At 41.6% G+C, this 25,535-nt stretch overlaps 1 protein-coding gene across 8 annotated transcripts in view; it reads left to right on the top strand.

The window, feature by feature from the left end:
* CDH4 (cadherin 4) overlaps window positions 1-25,535 on the top strand; it is a 663,903-nt gene that overhangs the window by 617,302 nt on the left and 21,066 nt on the right. For all 8 annotated transcript variants that reach the window (XM_084537932.1, XM_084537933.1, XM_084537931.1 and 5 more), the window contains 2 exons: window positions 4,856-4,993; window positions 24,496-24,681. In XM_084537932.1, the coding sequence (XP_084394058.1) occupies window positions 4,856-4,993; window positions 24,496-24,681 (324 nt within the window). The remainder of the gene's footprint in view (window positions 1-4,855; window positions 4,994-24,495; window positions 24,682-25,535) is intronic.

Raw genomic sequence — 25,535 nt, 5'->3', positions numbered from 1 at the left:
TTCCTCCAGCATCTCACGGGTTTAGTGGTGAAGGACCTACTAATTTCCAGCCTAAATTTATTCAGGGACAGCTTATACCCATTCATTCTTGTGTCAACATTGTCCTTTAGTTTAAATTGCTCTTTTGCCTTCCTAGTGTTTATCCTCCTGATGTATTTATAGACAGCAATCATATCTGCTATCAGCCTTCATTTTGCTAGACTAAACAAGCCAAGCTCTTCTAGGCTCTTCTCCGGTGATGGGCTCTTCACTCCCAGCACCTGGTCGGATCCGGGTTGCTCAGCGGTGAATACAAGTGACCTGGATTGTGCTCAGCATCCAGATGAGCCCTCAGTGCTTGGCACAAAGAAATACTATCATTGTATCTGCAAGGCTTATACTGTACATGGTGCATTTGCCAATGCTGTTTGTCTCCTGCTGCACAGCAGGGAGTTGGTGGGATGTGGTGCCAGTCCTTCCTGCTCACGTCCACTAAACCAGCTGCCACAAAAGTCCTCTTGTTGGTCCCTTGCTGCATTATGTTCTGTTTTGTACTAAGAAATCCTATCTTGTTTCTGTTATTTAATTCTCTGTTGACCCTTCTTCCAAGCTGCTACCTCTTCCTGTACAAGGCACTTCTAACTTTTTCACCAAGCCCTGAATCAACTTCCCACTAACCAGCTTAAATCAATTCTTCAGCTAATTCCCATCCTCTGGAATTTAGCTGATGTATGTCTTTGTGGCTCTGTATCAGATGATTGACAGAAGAGCAGACAGATTAGATCTGCCACAAGTGCTTAAATTATTCTTTTCTTTGTAATTTTTTTTCCTTCAAAAGCCCTTCTTAGTTTTTAGGTCAGACTAAAAGCTCAGCACTTATCAAGATCAGCTTTTTTTTTTTTTTTTCCATGAATTAAGTAGAAGTAGCACATTCACCTTCATCTAGCACGAGGACTTGCTAGATTTATTAAAAATACTGGCCACTGGACCTCCAGTGACTTCACTGGGGCTGGGTTTTTAGTCTGCCCCAGCCAGGGCGGAAACTTGTTTCTTCTGTTCCACAGCATCACCACCAGAGCAAACATATAGGAACTATTTCACTTTTCTGGGTTAAGACTATTCAGCGCTACATCCATGCTGTAGTTCCTGCCCTGTGCTACTTAAAATGTCACTTCTGCAAAGAAAGGGAATATCAGAATTATTCTGTATGATCAAAACCCCATCAAGAAAATGTCTCGTATGCTTGGGGGCACGGGGCTGTCTTTTTTTTTAATAGTGGTAACAATAATAATAATAGTAGGACAACAAACTAAGATGCCCCTGGAGATGCGGTGACAAATTGGAAAGACATGTTGAAATTGAAATTGATTGAATAGTTCAATAAAATCAGCTTAATGCACAAAAGCAAAAAGGTTAGCTACAGAAAAACAAAAAATCAGTAATTTCTTGTCTGCTGGGGCCAATCTCACTGAAGATTGAATTAGTTATAAATTTAAACTAGGTACTTGAGTGTGCCACCTTTATATGCCCACGCTGGAGGCTTTCAGATGAAACTGGATGTGGATGGCAACCGAGTGCCTAAAGGTCTGACAAATCCCTGTCTACTTTCATTTACATGTTTTCCTGTTTGACACAACTTTACATGCCAGCCAAGATCTTTCTCTCTGTCAGACCACACTTCTGCTCTAAATAGGATAGTTGTGTCTTCAGCTGAGGAAAATCAGAGCACCTTTGGTGAAGTTTGCATCAGGACTTTAGCTCTGGCTTGGTCCCTGATTGCTGCAGCTGCCTCCAGCCCTGAACACCTGTCTCAAACTTCTCTACTCCCAAAACGATCCCAAAATGATCCTGTCCATGCATTTGCTATCTGCTATAATTCCTCACATTTTCTCATCTGCCTCTGTGCTTTCTTTCACATATGCAGCATTCCTGTGTTTTCCTTCCCTCTTCCCACCCGCGTGAACCAGCTCTTTGTGGCTGGTACCTTACTAAATTCTGGGCATTTTCATTTTTGGGTTTGTACGATCTGATAGATACAATCTCTTTTTTAAATTTCTTTAATGTAGTGTTCTGAATTTGTTCTGGATTTTTTATTAACACTGTGCTATGATGCTCGGTGAACTGCATTTTGTTAAATAAAAAACCCGATTGTAAATCTGAGATTAATTAGACAGAGTCTCTGAGTACACACACATGCAAGCATGTCATCAGAGTGCGTATAATTTAATATCTGTACATGGAGCACAATGGCAAGGCTAACAGAACTCTTAAATGAGACTTTCTAGTCCCTTTCCCCCTCATGTATGAGAGGATTCTTTTTTTTTTTTTTTCCCAGGGGAAGCTTTGGTTAAGGGCCAAACGAAGCCAACTAGAAAAGAGCTGAAGGCAGTGGGAGGCTTGTAGCCCAGCTCCCAATACAAGTCAGTTCTGTGCAGACCACATGCGACCTTACCCAAGGTCTGCAGTTCATTCTCGGAGCTCAGAAGAAAGTTTGCCTGGCAGTGGCAGGGTTTCAGGACCGCTTTTGGCACAGAATTCGAGCTGCCTCGGCTCCCACAGCCCTGCTCTGCTGCTGGACCTGGCCATGCGACCTCAGTCTGCAGACAGCAGAAAACTGAAAACTGCAAGGTTAAAAAAGAAGAGCCCCCACTGCTGGAGGCTGTTTCCTTGCCCTCTTTGATGGGAAGAAGGAAAGTGTGTGGGTTTTTTTCATGTGGAGGTTGTGGAAGTACTGGAGCTTTTAAAATGCTGGGCGACAGCTATGCCATCAGATAGGAAACGCCACGTTACACGGCTCCGTCTCACTGCAGCCAGGAATATTAGAGGTGGCTTTGCCATTTAAATGTACTATTGAATTGTGGTCTCTAATGTGGGCCTCCGACCTGGTTTTCTAATTTCTTTGGAATCTGATTGCCACTATTTTTTAACTATCTTTCCCCTTTCTATGATTTAAACCTAATTTGGCTTGCAAGCATTGGGCCGGTTTGGGAATACTTCTGTCAGTCTCCTAAATTGTCTGTAAGAGGGAAGGAAGGCAGGGCAAAATATGAAATAGAAATTATGTTCATTAATAAGGACATTTCAGCCTTACGATTACTCAGTGCTTTGCAAATGGAGCAATGAATGGAAACTTTTTTGCGGGAGGAAAAACAAGGGCTAACAATAGTTTCTCCCTCATGTTTTATTAGACAAGGTAGCAAGAGATAATGAAAGTACATTTCCATAATATATTCCAGTCGCAAGGTGCTGATGGATCCTTATGTGCGATGTCTTGTCAATTTAGCAGATTAATATCTGTCAATTAAATGAGCTGGAATCAAGATAAAGCTAAAATTCAGATCTCTGTTATTCTAGCAATTCAGAAGAATTCAAGAATTAAAGCAGTTACAGCAGTTCAAGAGTGTCTGTATGGGAGTAAACAGACCTAACTGACCTAATTCTCACCCTTTGAAGTTTCAAAGGACATCTGACATTTTACACAAGCCTGCAACATCTGCGAAGGAAAAGGGCAGCCCTCAAGTAGCTGAACCGGACTCCAACAGCAGGAAGCAATCCAGCACACGGCTGCTCCGGGCAGGTCTCTCCTCCCACCGAAGTCCCTCCACTTGGCTTTGCGAAAAGCTTTTCCTGCATAACATTTTGCTTCCATTTCATCTTCACACCCCTTGGGCTCTCCATTGCTCCACCAGGGCAGCTTGATCCCCATGTCCCAACTCACAGCCGTAATTACACCGTAGGCATCCAAGGCAAACCCTGCAGCATCTCCTACTTGTCCCCTCACAGAGCAGATACGTTTTGAGCACACAAGCTGTAGGGCTTACCAAGAGCAAGGTCCTTGGGGTGTAGGGGGGTTTAGTTTTCCCCTCAGCCACACGGATTTGAGCTGGATCCCTCCCTGGTCCTCTGCACATCTCTCCAGGTGCCTACAGAGAACAGGAGCTTTGCCGCCATATCTGCCTGTAAGAGCAATGAAGCTGGTGAAAGGATTACAAAACAAGACTTATGAGGAGCAATGAGGGATTTGGGCTGTTTAGTCTAAAGAAGAGGAGGCTGAGGGGAGATCTCATTGCTCTCTACAACTACCTGAAAGGAGGGTGCAGCGAGGAGGGTGTTGGTCTCATTTCTCAGGTGATATTCACAAATAAAGAGTCATTGCAGGGAGATGTACAAACATGCAAGATCAGGTGCTGCTCTCCTATTTTATTTTATTCAGGTTTGTTTTCCTATTGTGTTAACATACAGTCTAAGTGTCTTCCAGAAGAACTTTTTTGAATGATTTTCATGGCTTGCTCTGTAAGACATTTTCCTTGATAGCACAGAATTCCTCCAAAATTCCTCAGGAATTTAAAATAGTTCTGCTGAACTTTTGTTTATTGTATAGATTTTTTTTTTCATACTTAACCTAAATTCTTCTTTTTACCCAGTTTGTGTTAAGGATTGAAACAGGGAGGATATCTTAAGTGTTGCTTTGTGGGCCTCAAACTGTTGGCAGAACCACCTGGAGTGCCACCAGGCAATGTTGCTCTCAGCTTGGAGGGTATAATGTTTTGGTGATGTTTTCAGTGAAAACACATCAGCCAAGTTTTTACTGGTTTTCAAAAGACACAAACTAATGTTGCTGAAAATGATTAAAAATTAATAAAAACATCTGTTTGAACCTATGATTTCTGTATTTAAGATTTTTATTTTCCCATAAAATTGGTGATAACCTCCAATCTATGCAAAAATCCATTCAAAAATATGATAGGAAATTTTATGTCTTCTTACTAACATTTTGAGTCCAACTAACTTCATAATAACTGCACTTGTGTATGGAAAATAAACCCAGGCATTTTACACGCTGTATTTTTGTTTCTCTTCTTTTATTTTGCTCCAGAAAGTTCAGCAGTATATAGTCATTGTTCAAGCCACAGATATGGAAGGAAATCTTAACTATGGTCTCTCAAATACGGCAACTGCAATCATTACGGTGACAGATGTGAATGACAACCCACCCGAATTCACTACGAGCACTGTAAGTATCAATATATCAGCACAGCAATGCATGGACACACAGCATGTTTAGAATTCATGGATTTATGTATCAGTCATCTCCCTTTGCTGGTCTGGCAGACGGGAGGAACTTGATAGATCTGTGGGACAAAGATTTTCGGGGGCAAAAAAAAAAGGGGGGGAAAAAAGGAAAAGGAAAAAAAAGAATGATCTATGAGCTAGCAAAACTATTTGGCAACCAATTTCACTGAGGTACTAAAGGAGCTGAAATAATGTGGCAAACAGACTATGTCTGATTGCACCGAAGAGGATACAGTTGTTTCACAGCAATTGGCTGTAGATGTCTCAGAGTTATTATTACTTATAAGTGAAATCCTGAGCAGTAAGAGATATTTTGGGTTTAGTAGCTTGGATACGATTTCAAAGAAGCAGTAAATACTCTAAATGGTAACAGTTATTTGGTAAAATTTGTATTACACTGATAGCTCTAACAGATGTGTTTGTGTGTGCCAGCAGTAAACGCACAGACATACTTCAGTACATCTGGTTTTAATCAGTGTAAGATCTTACTTAAATTAGTACAGTATTTCTCTATCTCAATCTTACGTGCTCCAAGTCTTTATTATTTGGGAGGAAGTGGAAAAGATAAAGAGATTGCAAATGACAAATTATTAGAGTTGGTTAAGATAAAAACAAAAAGGCAGAAGGAGAAATGATGTGGTCTGGTTCTTTCCAGCCTTCATAATCCGTAGAGATAGACACCCAAAACATGGATAGTAACCACAAAGGACCATAGAGGTCTACATGCTAATAAAAGAGAAATCATTGTGTAACCACTGTCTATATTCATATCAGGGACAACCAGAAGTGGTAAATGATGTATCTCAAACAGATACCAGATTGCTAAAAATACAGGAAGTCAAAACTGCATTGTGCTTATGTCACTGAATATCATTTAAGGAATGCATTTATTATTTATATTGTTATGAATTTTCATTCCATTTTACAGGACATGCAAATATTTATTCACATAGTGTCAGAGTTTCCCCTTATTTATACCCATAGAAACTATGAATATGCAGCAGAACTCAAGGAAGTCATGCAAAAGCCCACTTGATGCCACCGTGGACCCAGATGGGCTCCATGCCAGCTGTGGGATCCTTTCCTCCCATCACCTGAGCTCTTGGTCACATTGTGCTCAGTTCCTGAGCAGTGACAGCATTTTTTTGACTAGGACAAAGATTCTCAGAAAAAGAGCGGCACTAAATTCCTCCGGAATGAGAGAGAAATGGGCACCCTACACATTTTCAGGTCTGGCCCTCAGCCTCCAGTCTGTTGCTGTTGCAGCGGGTAGAGCTTGGGTTTTACAACAGCACATGTGCTTCCTATCTGTTGCGGTGAATACACTGAGCTTTGTATTGTGAAGCTGTCATTACATATCTCCTTACATATGATACATATGGTTGTGGAGAGCTGTAAAAATGCGATGCAGATCTTGAGCCATGTGGCCCCTTCTCCTGCCAGTATGGGATTGTTTTCCCTGGAAACTTTTGTAGTGGCTGGTCTTACACAATTTGGCATCTCCCAGGCAATGGGACTTTCTACCACAACAGTACTTGTGCGTGCTAATCTTGGGTGGGGGGCTTATTCTGCCAGGTAAATATCTCTTTAACCTTCATTTGAGTGAAAAAGGAATGACATCTAGTGGCCACATCATTTAAGCACAGGTTGTTCTGGATGACCCAGGTTGCCTGATCCTTAGCTCCAAATGAAAGGTAGGAAGCGAAGTCTCTGGTAGTGCCTTCTGCAGGGCAGCATCCCTTCAGGTAGTGATCCACATCTGAAGGGGATGTATTTTGAAGTCTCTCCAAAATGTTTTCCAAAGCTGAATCAGATGGAAGGTTAAGATAACAAAAATTTGCTTTCAGGTGAATTCTAAGTATTTAATGTTTCAGTGTTTGTAAGGCCTAGGAGGAATAAAAGTCATCAAGAGAATTACCCATAGGATTGTGTTAAATGGATCAAAAAATGTTACTCTTCCTCTAAGCAGGGCTGATGTGTACCATTATTTCTCTAATTTTAATCACTAAAGAAATAGTTCTGCAGAGGCCAAAGGGCTTTATACAATAGCACAAGGGACTTGATAAAGATTTGAAAACCAAGTGTGCCTTGCAATAATGTTTTCTGATTCTATGGAAACAAATATCTTTGATATACTCCCAGGTATAGTCAGGATGAATTTCATGTGAGTATGAAAGTGTAATACGATTTTTCCCTGACTGGCATAGAGAAAAGCATGAGGCTAATCAGTTTCTTTAAACCTAAGCTGAATCTCTTTGCTGTCCTCAAATAGTCTGATCTGCATTTTAACACCTCTAAAAAAAAAGGCAAAATCTCTTTCCAGAAAATTTACAGCTCTCAGAGGATAAGAAAGCCCATGGTGTCTTTTAAAACCAGAGACTGTTTGGAGAGATACGGTATATTTTTATTTAAAATACTTCTGTATTGAGATGCTGTTGTAAAAACAAAATAGGCTGAATAACTGAAATAATGGTTTGCTCTTGGAAAGTTGCCAGATGAAAGGAACTGGAGCAACTATATTCAGCTCTGAAGCACACAAAGGCCAACCCTATAGCGCTCCTAAATTACCTGCCATTCAGCCAGGGTGGTTTTAGACTTAATCGTTTCTGGATAAGAATGTTGCTCGGGAGGACGCTGCTCCATGCTGGTGTCACAGCTCATGTGTTCAGCCGCAGGAATTAATGTTGCTGTGTAAAACTTAACAACAGGACCGGAAAGGGAAAAAACGGCCCCTGTGATGGTCAAGAAATTTGGATCACATTGGTAGTCAGGCACGGCTGAGGAGGCTGCATGCACAGACCAGGTGGAAGGCCAGACACAAGCGTATGAGTGCCAGCATCTCATGTCCACGGGAGGGTATGGGCTGCCCAGGTGCTTTGTTTAACAGCCATCCAAAACACTAAGCAGGCAGTGATCACGATGTAGTGCTAGAGGAGAAGTCAGAAACGAGTAATAAAATCACACAGAAGATCCTTAAACGTTTGAATTAAAGATAGTCAGATAAAACTCTGAAATGATTGTTTGCTTACATGAAAGTGGATCGATCTATTTTTCATATCCTTTCGTACATTACATGAAAGGCCAGGGGAAGAAGAATCTTCACCTTCTCACACAAAGGATTCTGAAGTTATAAGATGAGAAAAAATCACAATTTGTAAAGGGAATAATTCTGAGTTGAAGTCTGCTGCTAACGCTAAGCCCAGTCCCCATCAGTGGAGTCACGACCAGTTCTGGCCATCATGACCTGGCCTACCAGCATCAAAGCAGGAGGCACTGGGGCACGGCAAGGATGCGGTGACCTCCCCTAGTCCTTTACAGCTCTGATTTTTGTGATGGTGAATGCATCCTCAATTTGCTTTACTACTTGACCATGCTGAGAAGCATCAGAGAGCAGCTAACGGGGGGAAATGTCTCGTGAGATATTGCCACAGAGTGGGAAACAGATCTGTGCCAGAAGAGTGGAGCATCCTATGGTGCTGTAAACATCATAGACAACTATTTTGGGCAATTTTAATGATTTAGTGCAGGACAGTGACCCAGGGAATGCTCTTCTGGCTAGCTAAGGGACTTCAGCAGCCGGCTCTTTGTGTTGTGTTCTTCATGTGACTTTGCTGCTTGCAAAAATAAATGGATGGAGTTGATTTTTCCCTCTGCCAAAGAGCAGTGACATTAATTCTCCACGGTGTGCCCAACCAGCCTGCGCCCCCAGGCTCTGGGTGGAACGCCTTGCAAAAGTTTCACCTCCTGTGACCAAGTTTTCCTTTTGGAGTGTTTCACTGCACTCATTCATTCTTGTGGCATTTTTGATGGGTTTGCACCTCCCAGATCATCAGTGGTATAAAATAGTAAAATTTTAACTGGTCTGCATTGCAAAGACCTTGTAGCAAGTTTCACTGGGAAACTTGCTCCCTAACTGCTACACGATAAAGATACCGGTATCAGCATGCCCTCTGCTATCCAGAGTCTCTGCTACTCATAACAGGGTCATGTCCTCTGACACTTCTTGATGTAGAAATTCCTCTGCCTCCCTTCAAATATTTATCTCCTGTGTGCAGGCGAGTTGCGCTTTCTTCACATTAATATAGATCCATGGCTGAGCCTCTGGCCAGATGCTCGTCTCAGATACAGAGAAGGCACAGTGAAATTAGTGTTGGTGTTTCAAAGATTAAACATCAGCTGAGACAGAACAATGCTGGATAGTCTCAGGTGAGATTTTATGCAAGGGAGAGGCATTTTTTGGCTCATGGAAGGAATACCTTTAATGTCAATGAAATCTTTAGCTCCTCTCAAGCAGGATGCCCTTTCCAGTCTGACCCATCATACCATTAATAGCCATCCAAGGGTTTCCACTTTATCTGAGGAAATGCATAATCAGAGGGGAGGAGAAGTAAAAGGAATCCATGCCTACACTTGACTCTTACAAAGTCTATTTTTATCGTATTCAATCAGGAACAATCAGGCGCAGAGAGGAGACGCAGATGAATTTGCATGATCAGACTTCTGTGTCTTAAATGTTAATTAAAAGTTATTTTAAATTTGCCTACTGTGCAGAACTTGTTTTTATAGTAGCCCGTGTAAGGGAAATATTATTTCATAGGGCTGAAGTGCTCGTGATTAGTTGAGCTTGTGGATTCTTGGAAGAACCTGGCTGGCAATCAACCTCTCCTTTAAAAAAAAAAAAAAAAAAAAAGAAAAAAAAAAAAGAAAGAAAGGGGAAAAAAGAATCTGGGCTATTCAAGTTCTTTAAGCTCCTGAGCCTTAGGAGGTCTTATTTAAAGCTACTTTAAAATTTGCCCTTTGGCACTGCTTTGAGAATCTTCTCTTGCGAGGCTGAACCCAGTGGAGCATATTTTAAAGCATCCTCTGTAGGACTGCCTTCACTGCCACGCCACCTCTCAGGCTTATCTCCCATTAAGAACAGCTCTGAAAGTTTAGGACCGGACTGTCAGGCAGTGGTGAGTCTTGTGGCCTGGGCAGGCAGTCTGGTCAAAGGCTGGGCGTGAAAGCAGAAGAGCCAGTACAGAATAACTCAGTGCTCAGAGAGATGCTCATCTCCTAACAGAAAGGGCCGTGTCGCTGGGTGAGGTTAATCTGTTTGCAAAGTGGATTTGGCTTATCAGTGGAGGAACAAACACTTGTTGCAAGTGCATCACGAAAAGCAGTCTTTGCCAGTTTTTAACGGAGCTATTTAATTACCAAGTGTCAGATCAGGCTGATCTCAGAGGTGGTAACCCGGCTCACCCAGGACGGGATCAGTCAGCAGTGAGCTCGGTGCTTCATGAGCAAAACGACAAAGAGAGAGTCCCAAGTTAAAAGGGCTTCTGTTATTGGCAGTGCGCTGCCAAAAATTTCTGACCTCTGTCTCTGCAGGTATTTTGGCTCCTCAGAGCACTGTGGAAAATGTTAATGAGCCCACTCTGGGAAGTGCTTTGGAATTTGAAAGTGAAGCGGGATCTCAGGACATCATAGGTGCACTAACATAGTCCTTTACTGTAAATAGTTCTTCTTTCTCCCATTTCGATGTTTCCTTCCCATTTTCTTCCATCTCCACCCTGATACACCAGCGGACAGTATTTTGTGATGATAAACAAGCCACGCTCCTCAAGACCCATTTTACATCACAGCTTTCCATTCCCGTGGTTATCACAGCAACCCTGCTGTGCACCAGATTCTGCTCAGATTTCTTTCTTTTGACCAGATTTGTATATCATAATTCAGATGAGATTTTCAGTGTCTTAAACAAGAGTTCTGCTCTGCAAACTTGCCAAAATTCTGGAAAAGCAAACAAAAGCAAGCCAAAATCTCATTCCTTCCTCTATGTGTATTTCTTCTCATGTTAACACTGAAGACAAAATAAAACCATGCATCAAACAGAGAAAGAGCAACACTGTCCAATATTGCAGAAAATGCTGACTTGAGCTGTAAAAATGTGATGACTTCTTTTCAAGTGGCAAAGAATTGAGAAAATGCTTCACCTGGTCTCCAGCTCCCTGAGTTGAATCCTGCTGAGCTCTGTCTCTAACAGTGACTTCAGAAATAGCAAGTGCCAGAGAAACCCCTCAGTTTTTCATTCAGGCTAAAAAATATTGATTTTCAAATGGCTACAGTGCAAAAATGCAAATAGCCCTAGTTTGGAGAACTAATATGAAACGGCCACAGGAAACCAGAACAGGAAGCCGAGTAAGCCTGCTAGTGGTTTGGGGTTTCCTAAGCACATTTATAGCCAGATGTACCAGGAAGCATTCGGTACATGTGAGCATTATGAGAAATCCCTTTTACATGCATGCTAGTGTTTCACAAATTAATCTTCTGCTGTGAAGGGAGAATCCAGCAGGAACGGGATTTCAGTAGGTTCCCACGGAAAGAAGAACAGACCAGGATGGTCCAAAATGGACCAAGCAGCATCCTAAAGAGAGGTCTTAACATACCCGATGCAGGGAAAATCAGTGGACTCGGACAGTTAACTACCTCCCACAGCCTGGGAACATGTCCAGATCTGGAAAAGATCAAGGGTTTCAATCCTGAGCACCACACACCAATTTCCCAGCACAAGGACTAATGCTGCCGGTGTGGCAGGGACCCAGTGCCTCTGCCCCTTCAGCTCACACAGTGCTTGTCGTTACACCTGTGCCATTCGGTGACATTTGAATATAGATTAGCCTGCACGCCACAGTATTTTAAAATCATTAAAATGCCCATGGCATAATTTAGAGGCAGTTGTCACAAGAGCCAGAAATCAAGGTGAACAGCACAGGTCATGGCTGGCAAGGGGAAAGACCTAATACCACAGTGAGAAAATTTAACAGGACTGTGTTGTTTTACAGCTAAAAGGAGTTCAGTATGGTCCTGCAGACAGGATTTATTGTTAAAAATCAATTGTGCTTTCATGGAAAATCCCAGGTGACTGCCGTTTGCTTGCTATTTTCCAATCAAAACAAAGCTCAGCCGAACTACACAGTAAAGCTTGGGCTGTTATAGAACTGTCATCTTCTAACTGAAATAAATTATTATATTCAAGTGAATCCAATATGCCCAGTAGCATTTGAGTACATGAGTATCTACCTAATTCTGTGTGCATTTCAATTAAATACATAGTCAGTGAAGTCTAAAAACTAGAAATCAGTTTGCTTCTCCTAAATAAGAATTCGGTGTTCATAAATTGAAATGGGCTTTCTGCCTCTCATTACATTTCGAGTCCTGATGAAAGCCATTGCTTATTGTCATAAAACAATGAATTAGAATAAGGATGTTGGGTCAAGAGGTAGCAGTAACAAACAGAAAAACAAAAATTGTTCTTTCTTCCTGTCTGATTCTATGATTTTATGATTCTTGTCTCAGCCTTACCCAGGACTCACTACGCTAACATCTGGAGGCTTCACTGCCACAGACAGGCAGCTTAGCCTTGGTCAGGAAAGCAGTAACGCTGTGGTGAAAATTGCTGACAGCATGACCTGCCTTTTGAATCAACCAGCCTTGGGATATGAGTCCCAACCTAAACCGCAAAGCCGTCCCATCAGCGCCCAGGAGCTGTGATGGCCACACAGTTTTCACTCTGATAAGGACCGAAGGAGAGCCTCACCTCAGGGTGCAGGTTTTACAGCTTGGCACAGTTCCTTGGGGTGGTGTCAGGAAACCTGGTAGTTTGTCCTGTTGAAACCTCACCCCTCATTCTTGCTCAGATTTCTGCACAGGTGCAAGCTGGGGCTGCTGGGGCTGAGCACCCTTGGGTGGGTCCAGGGGTGCTAGGGCAGAGGACTTCTGGTGCCTTCTACCCTCCTGAGGTTCCTGGAGGCCTTTTCAGTGCCTTGCTCTGGAAAACAAACCATGCCACATACCCCCTTGTGGATACTCAACTTCTGCTCTTTATTTTCTCACCTTTCATCTATAATGAAAGTCAGTTCTCACTTTATGAGAAAACAGTAATTCCCCGTGTCTTAATGAAAAGAGCATCAGCCTCTTCAGTGATTTCATCAGCGTAGCATATGACAGAAGGGATTGAAATAATGTTAAGACTACTTAGGGTAGTCTACAGGATGGATAGATAGGTACAAAGATGTACGTATACAAATACACAGTGATAAATATACACATAGCTAGGTTCAAAGCATAGATAGACACTGATATAATGTGAACAGTCATCAATGAAACCCAAGTCCCTGCTCCCAAATAAATTGCAGTTATGTGAATTATTCCATTACATTGTGGGGGTATATATGCATTTATTAAAAGAACGTGGTCTCCTTGATAGAAGTCTCTAACTAATAGACGCCATTAATCAAAACCTAAATTTACAATGGCTTCTGTTTTGTTTATTTCCTTTCAGTACATTCATTTTCAAATTATCACCAGATTAATCATCTACAGTACTTGAAACCAACTGCCATTTGGTGAAACAGTTCTGGTTCCTCTCCATTACACTGAGCATTAGTTCTTAAGGCATAGTTCAAGGCTCTGTTTAGCCTGATTCTGTCCTGAATCTGACTGAAATCAGATAGATTCTTCCTTGTAAATGGGTCAGTCACACAGAAAAAAACATCCAATGTAATCTTAAGATTGAAAAAAAAAAAAAAAAATGAAGAAAGAAAGAAAGAAAAAGGAAAAAGAAAAAAGAATATAATTTTATTTCTCTTCATTGATACCTGCCTGGTGGTTAAAAGAAGGATTAAAATGAGGTCATTAAACTTTCCTTGGAGACAAGCCCCAGACCTCAGTGGTAATATGATTAATCAAATATAAAAGTGAAGCTACCCTGAATGAATAACTCATTTTTATAAAATATCTAATTACTGAAATGTCGTCTGCTGCAGAAAAAGAAGGGGGGGAAATTAATTGCAATAACAATTCAAGAAGATAAAGTTTTTCTGAATTAGGTCTACACAAGAAGCTAAATTGAGTTGATTAAGTAATTTTGGTTTCAGGAACACCCTTGATGGAAGTTAGTAGTAATGAATTTTTCAGACCTTGGAGTTTAAATTGCCAACGACCAGTGAGTTAAAAAATGGGGACGATAGTTTCATTACAGATTTCAATTTTCTGTCAAAAAAAAAAAAAAAAAAAAAAGGAATATTAAAAAAACGCTCTATTGGTCTCTCTCAAATTGGACACATGTACTGCTTGGTGTAAAATCAAGAATAATGCCACCTCTGCTCTCTGTACAAGAGAGCACAATCTCAGCCAATTACAGCTACAGCAGCACCAGGGGGCTGAGCCCACGGCGCTGCTCATTTTTTGCTCCCCAGCACGTAAGTGGTCAAAATCCAGAAATTACGGCACAGTCTCTGTGCCTACATACCTCGTAAATATATTCCCACCTGTAATGTATGGCTCTGCACTCTCCTTTCCTTGTGGTTCTTGTAGGAAGCTGTTGTTAATGGGAAGAGCAGCGCATGCATATCCATCAGCAGCAGCATGGTAATATGTAATAATTTGTTTGGATGTTTGAGCCTCCTGCCTGCTGTTTTGCTGCTTCGTATGGTCAGGTTAATGTTGTCAAAACACAGGCAGGAGCTGTACGCTCGCAACAGCACCCCCAACCATGCGGTGTGACACCACAGATCAGTTCTCCCTTCCCGTCACCCATCTGTCATGAGCCCCTTCATTTGCAGCACCTGGCAGAGCTGTATCTCCTGGTGGGGTGTCTCATTCAGCCGTCACTTCTCTCCTCCTTCTCCCTCCCTGTTTAATGTGTGTGGGGTCTGGAGCAGAAAGGTGGAGACCGCACCCCCAGGCCATGCTTTCTGTACCAGGCATTACGTGCATGACATAATCCACAGGGTCAAGCGACATCTCTGCAGAAAATCACCCACCCTTCCTGCTCTGTGCTGTGCTGTGATGGAAATCCCTGTGTTCTCCATTGCCTGGTAGGTACACGTTGATTAGAGACCATTCACATGCATCAGTCAAGCTAAACCTCAAGGAGAAAATCAGACATTAATGCTCCCATATCTACCTGTACCAGCAATTTTTTTTCTCTAAAATCTATCTGAAACATCTTTCTCAGATCGGAAGGATCTTTCATAGACTCTGTACCTCTTTCTGTTTTTGGATGAATACCCAAATCCTAATTCTCTTCCTGAGCCCATCCCTGGAATCAGAGGGCACAATTTGGCTGCCCGAGTGCAGCCAGCCAGCTCCAGGGGTCCTGGTCAGGCAGGACGTGCAGCCAGCCCTGCCAGGTACACCTCCGTGTCTGCCAGGTGTCCCAGGCAAATACCCGTTGGAAATGGATTATTTCATTATCTTAAAAGCACACACCGTCGCAGGCACTGATGCAGGTCTGAGAAATTTAAACGTGTTTTGTAACTCCGTCATTGCGAGGAGCTAAAATAAATCCCCTTCTGGAGTTGCTAACTTGTTTGGGTCGGCAGGTTTTTAATTCCTCAGTGTTCTGTTGCCTTAAAAACAGTTGCTTCCAAGGGGTGTCATTTTAAGAGGATATGTATCTGGAATTTCATTAAGCACGTTTTGGTTCTGAAATCTTTAGTGACATACAAAAAAAAAAAAAAAGAAAAAAAAAAAAAGAGAGAGATTTAGCACAGGATTTGGCAGTGCTGTGAGTTTTCTCTTATCAAATATTTCTAACTGTCCAGGATGCCTTAACACTTTCCAGCCGTAGAAGAAAGGGTCAGAACACAGACTGCAGCGAGAATTAAAAACAGAGAGGAAGTTTGAAAGATTTCCCACAGTTTTTTGAGCATCATGGAGTTTTTCAAACTGTTCCTGCTTTGTGCAGGAATGTTTTAATTGCCAAAAAAATAACAGAGAAGAAACAATGTTTTCCTTCCTAATTTTACAAGGACCCACCACCCTCCCATTTCTCACTGCTTTCCTTTTCTCTGTTACACACACTTTGACTTCCCTGTAGCTCTCCCTTCTTTTCCAGCAAGAAGTCTCTTTCTCATAGCAAGTCTGATGAATTGCACAGCATTTAATTTAGTTTTCATTCTGTGCTCTGAATTACTTTAAGCAGGCGGGCATGCATTTTTCTGTTGTTTCTGCCTGATTTTAGCGACTCGGGGGCTGTGCTGCTGCTGCATCTGTCTGCTCTTGTCTGCAAACTGTGGGGACCCTTCAGCAACCCCTGCAGCACAGAGATGGTGCATTTCAGGGTGTGCTCCGACCTGCTGCCTTCCAGACCACAGGGCTGACCAGAGCATAGCGCATCCTCCCCTCCTGGCCACCTTTCCCTAGAAAGCACGGCACAGGGGTGCAGACGGGGGACCCACAAATCTCCCTGCAAGCAGAAGCTCTCAGCCCCACTGATAGGCAGTGCCTTTACATTTCACTCAGCAGTAATAATATAAAGACCATCATGGCATCAGCTGAGGAAGTCACAACTTTAAACCAGAGTAGTAGCACTTCTAAAATAAAACCCATTCTTCTATGCCTGTCTCCTACAAGGATGCTGTGTCTGATCAGGAACCTTGTTTATGACCAGCTCTTGTGGGTTTTGCAGCACCTGATTGTGGAGTTCAACACTAGTCATTAAAAAGTAAAAATAAAAAAAAATAAAAAAATAAAAAAATCCTTGGTATGCTAATTCTGAGACTAATCTGGAAACAACAGAGATTTCAATTGTAACGCGGAGAAGGTTTGAGCTGAAGTCATCATGCAGTCTGGCTGAGCTGTGCTACGCAGGAAACTTGTTAAAAATCTCAATACCAGGATTATAGTGTGCATAAAAAATTCAGTTTCAGTACTCTCAAAATTCTCTCTCTCCCGACTATCCATCTTCAGATCCCAAAGGCACAAGAGCAGCTTTTATATGCCCTAAAATTTGAAAAAATTAAATTTAATTTAAAAAAAATTTAAATTAAAAACTCATTATTTTATTATGAAGTGGGCAGTTAATAAGAAAATCCTAAACCAGATTTATCAGCTTAAGGACTTTCTTTATGAAACTTCATTAAAAGGCCCTGAATTAAAACATTCTCTTCTATACACATTTCACCAAAAAATACAGGTCAGGCCTGTGAAGTACATTTTGCTCACTTAGGAGCTTAATGCTGTCACGCCATTTTTGTCAGTCTGGTTCACATGTAAATTGGGAAAAATGCATTTTCAAGGTTTTGTTCAAAACAGTGCAGTTATTTTCTGCTTTGGGCTTTGAAGAAAGAGAAAGACATTTGAGACCTGACATTTCTACAGATTAAACAATTTCACTTGCTTTTAAGGAAATTTTTTATTTTACAGAACTTACACAGGCAGGAAATTTGGACACAAATGACCATCAGGTCACTTCAGAAGTGTTCATAGTTACATGCCTAACTGCAAGCACAGGGAGTTGAGCACGCTGGCTAGCCCTGTGTGGCTGTAAGTCTCTTCTCATACATCTGAAGTATGTTCAGGTTCCTCCATTGAAGCCAACACGTTGCAGAGACTGGGGAAGAGCAGTGCTGGTTATCCAGCTCATCCCCCACATGGTGCCCACCATTCACAGGGTTCACTGCCAGCCCTCCTATCTTGAAGCTTCTCCATAGCTCAATAGGTATCACAGAGCTACGACACAACACAATGGGGAGACCAAAAGACTGATCTGGGCTGACCAAATGGACTTGTCAAGTAGCACATGATTTCACAATGTTCTCAGGATCCCAACCCAGTGCAGGCACTCCAGCACCAGATTTAGGACTCGTGAGACAAGGGCAACTCACTTAGCCTACAATGCTGTTGCTAAAGGGAAGCATAGGGCTGCCAGCTGTTGTAAAGCACTGATGTATCTGTGCAAAAATGTTTTATTATATGAATGCATGCATTTCTTTAAGAATGCGCCTTTTGTAGGCAGTTCCAGCTGCTTTAAAATCTATGCCTTTATTTAAAAGATAGCATTGCTAATTACACCTGACAATCAAATAGTCTGCAGAAAGGTATCAGCTACCTTTTCTTACTGTTCATTCTGTAGGCAAGAAACAAAGGTATGTTAGGCAAGAAAGCAAATTAAATGTTCAAAGTATTCTTGTCTAAAACTAGAAAATAAAAGGCTGTGCTATCAGATCAGAATTTTAACATATACTGTTTCCATTGGCTCCTGAGATGATAAAATCTTTTATGGTTGAGTATAACCATTGTTAAAGGTCACTGTTGCAAAGGCTACATCATTTAGATGAGTTGAGATCCCATTTTGGATAAATTCACAATTTTTCTTCCTAACAAGGAGATAGTATCAGGATTTGAATGTACAAGAGTGCTGGGTTACAGATTAAAGGCTTTTGTGTTCTGGAAACCACACTATGCCAGATTTCATGAGTTTCAGTGAGACATGCAAGTCCCCAAAGTCAAGTAGGTTGATTAAAGTGGTTCTTTACAGCCTTTGAAATACAGATAAAGTACAACTTTCCTACACGGGGTTAATGTACTTTTTTTTTTTTCCTTGACAAGGCTATATGCCTTTCCAAGGACTTAATTTTAATCTCTTTTTAAACCTTTCATAAGAATGTTGTAAAAAGCTCCTTTGTGTTGTAATGCATTTTTATAAAATATCTAAATTTCTATGCAAACTTTGAGCCTCATTCCATAAGATATATTTATCTGGAAATGGCTATCTTGCAGCAGAGTAGTGTCTTGTGTCATCATTTCTCTGGCATCTTTTCAGACTGTCACAAGAATGTAACATCTGATAATGAAGAAAATTAGTGCTCATTGTCAGACATGCGAACTTTTTTTTTTTAATATCCTTTTACTATTGCGTGCTCTTGTCTCTGAACTCCTGGCATGTACTCGAAGAGTCTTTGAACCAAGGTGAAAGCTAGACCTGCACGTTCGTTCCTCATGCCGGAGATGCTGAAATGAGAGGGTTTTCATCTGCTGCTTCTGAAAGAAAGGATATTGCTTTCTTCTCCTCTGTTATTGCATTGTCTTCATATTTAAAGAGTAAATCTTGTAATTTAATTCAAAATTAGTCATTACTCATGATTTCGAAAAAATAACACCTTTAAAGAAAAAGCCCAAAGCCAGTGGTTGTTGTCAGCTACAGGCACCAAGTGGATGCTGTCTGCACCCCATCATAGGATCACATTAGAAGTGTGAAGTTTAGGGCTCACTTTTGTGTTTCTAACTCTTTTTGTTCTTCTTTTTTAAGATCTGTCATCCAGTGTTCTTGTAGAACCTTTTGGTAAACACGCCTGGCCCTACCACACCATGTGCAGAGCCTTTCCCCCAGGTTGGAGAGCTCCTTACTGGCATGGGGGGCATTTTAGTGGCATGAACTGCTGAAAATGAAGGCAGAACTTCCAAAAGTTGGTGAGCTGGTTGTCATGCCCTTGGCTGGATGAGGCTGACTCCTGCCAGACCATGACAAGCCAGTGCCTACAGCCTCGGCAGTTCATTTCTGATTGAGCTCTGTGACAGCTGGGCTTCATACCAGTGGAGCAAAACTGCGAGCTGGCAGGAGCACGTTGGGCTTTATAGATAACGGTTGGAGAAACATTTGCCACATGGCATTTAACTCATCTGAAGTTATCTATGTGTGCGTGGATTGACTGTGGAGTATCACAGAATCACAGAATCACAGAATTTTCTAGGTTGGAAGAGACCTCAAGGTCATCGAGTCCAACCTCCAACCTAACGCTAACAGCCCTCCACTAAACCATATCCCTAAGCTCTACATAAACCATATCCCTAAGCTCTATCCCATGCTCATTTGAGTAGACCCAAATGAGCATGGAGTTGAACCAGGGATGTTGCGGTGCAGGGTCTGCTGTGGGCATGAACCTGAAAAAATCAACAGCAAACACAGGGGCTTGCTGCCTCCGAAATGCAGAGCTGGACACTGGGCTGTTTCAGAAAACCATGCAGACTTCGGTACTTAGAAGACGATCATCATTCACGAGCACACAAGAGTAGTTCTTTAATGAAATGTGATTAAGAAATTTGCATTTTAAAATCAATTTGCATGCAAAGTACGGTCGACTGTATGTATCGGATCAATTTTTTCAGAATACAGAGTTTCAAATGCATTTGTTGCCTCTGTTGCACTGTGGCCAAGGTGGAGCAAGAACCTGGAGTTCAGTGTATTGCTGTCACGGAAACTGATAGCCCAATGCGACTGTGCAGCGTAGATTGGGCAGGATAGCTTGCAGACCTAGTACAGTCATACATACAGCAAACAATATTGGAAATTAAAGGTCAGAGAATTGATAGCAAGGCTTAAGAAAACAGCAATTAGGCATCTAGGAAGAAAAGCTAAATTACCAGTAGTAGGAGTAGGGGAAAAAAAAAAAAAAAAAAAGAGGATTATTGATCTAAATATCAAGTTGGCAGATACACAGAGTACAATCTAGAGGTTTTTTACACCTCTGGGCTTATTCAACCCCCACAATAAAAAATGCAGGCCTATAAAGATGGAATAAGAAGCAATCAATTAGGTTGGCATTTGCTTGTTTCCGTGCTGCAGCTGGGCAGGCACATCACAATTAATGATTTATTAGGAGATTTTCGCCTTTTTTTCCATTTTACACAGATTGCTGCAACCAGACTGCAGTGGCTTATTAATTTGCGTGCTATTCAAGCATCTTTGTTAAATATCATGTGGAAAAGGTAAACATTTGGCTCACAAGCCAACACTTCAATGGGAGTATATCACAGTTTATGTAGGCAAATGCAGCCTGGCATGCAGCTCTGGGCATTGGGTTCCCCAGCTGCACCTTGTGAAGGTCCCTCAGGTCCCCAGGGTTTGCTGTGTTATGGGGTGGCCCAGCAGCAGAAGGCAGTAAGAGATGGACACCCCATGCCACATGCCCACGTGTGCTTGTGCCCTCTCATTTGGGCTTCTCTCTACCCAGGGGACCCAGAAAGAAGTAACACTTTGTGGTAATTTTAGCTGTCCAGGAAAGGGTTCAGGATCTTATATGAGAATGAAGATGCCCTTATTCTTCTAAGTGAATCCATAGCTATAGGTGACAAAACACTCTATGCTTCTATGCAATCCAGATTTCATAACATGCTTCTGCCTATGGCAAATTTTGTGTCGTCATTAGCAAACACAACAAAAAAATCTTTCTCACAGCTGCTCATATGGACAAATCATTGCTTTCACAGCTTTTTATCAAAAACAGCTAGGAAAAGATATGAACATTGGAAAAAAAGGAATTCCCTTTAGAAGAAAACCTGAATTATCGCTGTATTCGTCCATCTCAATTCAACACCTTCCTAGGAGTGGCTGCAGTGAGCTAATTGGTTTTATTCTGCTGTGCGTGGCTTCACAACCCAGGCTCCAGATTTATAGCACATAGTCAAGTCACTGTGTGAATTCATCATTTGTCCCCCCACATCAATCCCTGTCTCTTCCCGAGTGATACTGGTCTGTGTGTTTATGTGCTGTCAAACACTGCATGAGACAAAAGACAAACTCAGGAATTAAACAATTTTAGTAGAATCTGATGCAACCAGAATATCAGAATGAATTATTACCTTTTCAGCAAGACATGAGTTCAGACAGGCCAGCTCTACAGGAATGAGAGAGACTTTTGCCAGCATATACTTTTATGGTAAAAGGGACAAAAAAGACCCTACAGAATTTAAGAGTTTAAAAGCACACCAAGCTCAGAACAAATTCTTATCTCAGAAGGGAAACAGAGTGTGTAACAATCAGCCATAGAAATCCTTGCGAATGGTCTTTAAAAAAGCACTCTGGAAATTAAGGACTTCAAATGCAACAATTGAAAGTGAAGCCAAATGAATTACAGGGGAATACGGGTAAATGCTACAAGTATAGGTCAAGTGGTGTTTTATCAATCTTGTGTTTACTCCAGCAGCTCCTGCGTTGCCCATTGTTTTACCTTGTTTGAATAGATATGCTTCTCTTTATTTAAAATCAATTGTAATCTTATGAAAGAAAACTTACAGCAGAGGGAATGCTGTAAAGCAGCACAGTGAAAGATGGTATTGTTCATTATCCTAAATTACTCCAGGGTAGGGAGGGAATGATATTAAAGAAGTGTGGGTAGCTCTGAGCTGCCATCCTTCCTTTAGCAAATGTAATTTAATGTCATTACTTAATTTTATTAACGGTAAAGACAATTGTGGACAATGCATGTTACAGCATTTACTTACACTAATGATAGTGGGGGAGTGTTAGCAGGAGGAAAGATGGGTTACGTTTTGGATTCCCAGTAGCTGCTGATGATAGATGATAAAAATTTGTTCTCTTCTTTGTGGTGCATCTCCCCGGTATTTGCTTCTTGACCTGCACAGCTTTGGATGGGTCTTTTGATTCTAGAGTAGGTATTGTTGTCATCAGAAAAATATTTGGCTTTATAAGCATAATAGACAATATTTACCCTTAGCACTGAATAGAACTAAAAGAACTAACTAATGCCTAGTAGGTACTGCAACTGGATCAGCTCCTGGATTCCTCAGTATATGCAGAGCATTTTGATCTTTACACTAATGGAAAAGCTTTATAGAGGGCTATGATCTTCCTCTAGACTTTATATTGAGATGTCCTTGTGTACTTATAATTTTTTTTATATCTCCTATATTTAAAATATGTCTTTACTACATTGCTACAGGCCAAAAACAGGTATTGTGATGGCTTTTACAAAAAGCTTCTCTAAGGTCTGGTGGCAATTGTGTGGTATTTTTCCAGGTGACTCAAACTCATTGGTGACACCTGGATTATGATCTACTACAGGTGTTCAGCAGCCTGCAATTCTGGTCCTCTTAAGTGTCTTAGAGCTTTTAGCTTGCTCTTAATGAATTAATCCTGTTTGGTTCTGCAAGGTGTAAGCCTAGCAGTGGTGGATAAAGAACTGTGGCCTAAGGTCAGAGATTTGATATAGATGCATAAAGTACTAAAATCTTTTGAAATTGCAACAAATATGATGCCTTGATGTTAGCAGTGCTGCCATCTCCTAGAAGAGACCGGAGGCTCATCAACTTGTCGTTGCTGGCATGCCATACAACATAAAATTCATGTAATAGGCAATAACTAGTGTGGATTTAGTAAGAGACAATCCTACTTAACTAATCTCCTTGAGTTCTGTTGAGCAGGATTCAGAAAAAAAAATGGTAATAGGAGTGTACATCTGACATAATCTAATGGATTTTTCAAAAGGCTTTTGATAAATTTCCATATAAATTTTCCCCTGCTTAAGCTGTGTGCTGCAGAGATTCCAAATTGGGCACGAGAATGGGTAAAGAACCCGTGAAATCATGGGAAATGAAGAGACAAGAAGAACTGTAGCATGTGCTGGAACTAGAATTATCTCGCAGCTTCCCACTGTTCTTCCCCACCACTCAGCATGGCTGGAAAGAGATGCCATCTGCATTCACTAACAAAAACTTGTTTAGGACAGGCGCATACCAGAAAAGAGGGCAAAATGCCATTCAAGATACCACTAAAGGGCAAATTTAAATCTACATTAACATAGGGCAGATTGAGTATTTTTCCTGGAGAAGTGCAATAATGTATACTAAATATAAGCACACATAGCTGAAGGACTCCAAAGGATGGGTATGGGTTAGTACTGGAAAGGGACCCTTGTGCTAACAAAGGAATGATTTATTATCATTTACATAACCTGGCATTTGTGCACACCAAAGGCCAGATTTTCAAAATGCTCTGCTCCTGCAGTTTGGGGCCAGGCTTTCAGTTGCAGACTCAGAGCCAGCCGCTCCCATCGTTTCCCCAGTGTTTAATTTGCCATATGTCAATCAGAGTGTTGATTTGCAAGTGCTGATAATAGGCAATGTTGAGGGATGAGCACATTTGAAAATTTGGGAATGTGTCTTACTGGCAGCTTCTGAGCCCCAAACACTGGAAGTATTCGCAGAGCAGGATCCCTGATCAGCCATATGATAAATCAAGGACTGGAAAGCAGAAAAGAATGCAGCTAATGCATCAGGATATGCCTGAGCTGGACATGCTCCATGAAAATCAGTGCTAAATGAGAGAATTAAGCACCGGGAAAGGCTGTGGCAAAATCACAAGAAACACTTTAAATAATGAGACAAAAATCAAATCAAGTACAAGAAAGAAAGAAAATGAAATAAAATCGCTGAAAAAGCAAATGCCATGACGGGAATCTGAGTGAGGCAAAATACCTTGTTTTAAAGGGACATAGTCATCATAGAAACAGCACATTTTAGTCTGCCATTTTACCCTCTAATGAGAATTAACTCTCCAATTGCTGTAAATTAATGAGAATGTCAGGAACATTTTCGTTTTGCTTCAAGCATTTGCTAAAATGTGGGCAGTGGCTGGGTGATAGCAGGTTTGTTCTCCTTTGGGTTAAAAAGTGAGGCTAGAATTAAAAAGGTTTGGAAAAATATTCAAAGAAAAACAATACGCAAAGCAGAGGTGAGAAAGGAACATGTTTCTCACAGCATGCACCCGTGTTCCTCTTCATGGGACTGATATCCTTGTTGGTGTGCTGGTTAAGGGGATGTAGCCACGAGGACCAACAAAAAGATCCCACTGTGACCGCTCCTGTCTTTTATTTGCAGTATTCAGGGGAAGTTCCTGAGAACAGAGTGGAGGTTGTGGTTGCAAATTTGACGGTGATGGACCGGGACCAGCCTCACTCCCCCAACTGGAATGCCATCTACCGCATCATCAGCGGGGACCCCTCTGGGCACTTCACCATCCGGACAGACCCTGTCACCAACGAAGGCATGGTAACTGTCGTAAAGGTAAGTGGGAAGCCAAAGCAAAGATGTATTTGTCACCTTTTAAGCTCACTAAGGCCAAAAGGACTGCCAGAGGCCTGCTGTTATTTCATGCCTTCCCTACCTGGGAGTACAAGTGCTTCAAGCTGTTGTTTACCCACTCTCTCTGTGCAGTTGTCCTGAATATTTTTGTTTTGAGCTATGCCAGTGATTCTGGGTTTCTCCCACCATAAGCCTTCATAAACTCTCACGTGCCAAAGGCAACTGCCAGCATCAGCGCCTGACCTGCTCCTTTTTGAGCTCTGGAAGTAGGACTGGTGCCTGGACTGTCCAGTCCTGCCCTGCTTGGCAGTTCAAGGCAGAAGCTGTGATTCTCCTTTCTGAGCCAGAAATTTGCCAGCTACCTGTGAAGCAGTGGGTAGCACTTCACTGTAGGGAATCGGCCAACTGATCTGCAGGAAGTACAGAAGGCATTTCAGAAGGAGAGAATTTCTTGGTAACAGAAGGGAAGAAGAGAGAAGATTTTCCTCTGAGCTATTCAGAAAAAAAAAATAAAAAATAAAAATAAAAAGCTGGAGAAATGTTCCTTTCCTAGTATCAAGCAATAAACACACAGTGTGGACCACATCCTCAGTAAAGGCTGCTCCACACGTTAGATCATCAGAGGATCTTGTCCAAAGGCTCTGAGAAATAAGACTGTAAATATTCTCTACCCCTTCTTTCCTCCATCCATTGCCTTCCAGATTAGGAGATCACAGACACTCCAGGTATTTCCACAAGTATCAAATTCAGTTTCTTTTCTTGCCTCCAGAGAACATGCGTTTATCATCATTTGAGAGTTTGCTCCCCACTCGGTTATTGAGACCAGCAGCCCAGGC

This window comes from Aythya ferina (genome assembly GCF_964211825.1).
Source record: "Aythya ferina genome assembly, chromosome: 16".
Classification (NCBI taxonomy): Eukaryota; Metazoa; Chordata; class Aves; order Anseriformes; family Anatidae; genus Aythya; species Aythya ferina.
The sequence above is the reverse complement of the archived record's forward strand: the minus strand, read 5'-3'. Positions and strand labels throughout refer to the sequence as shown.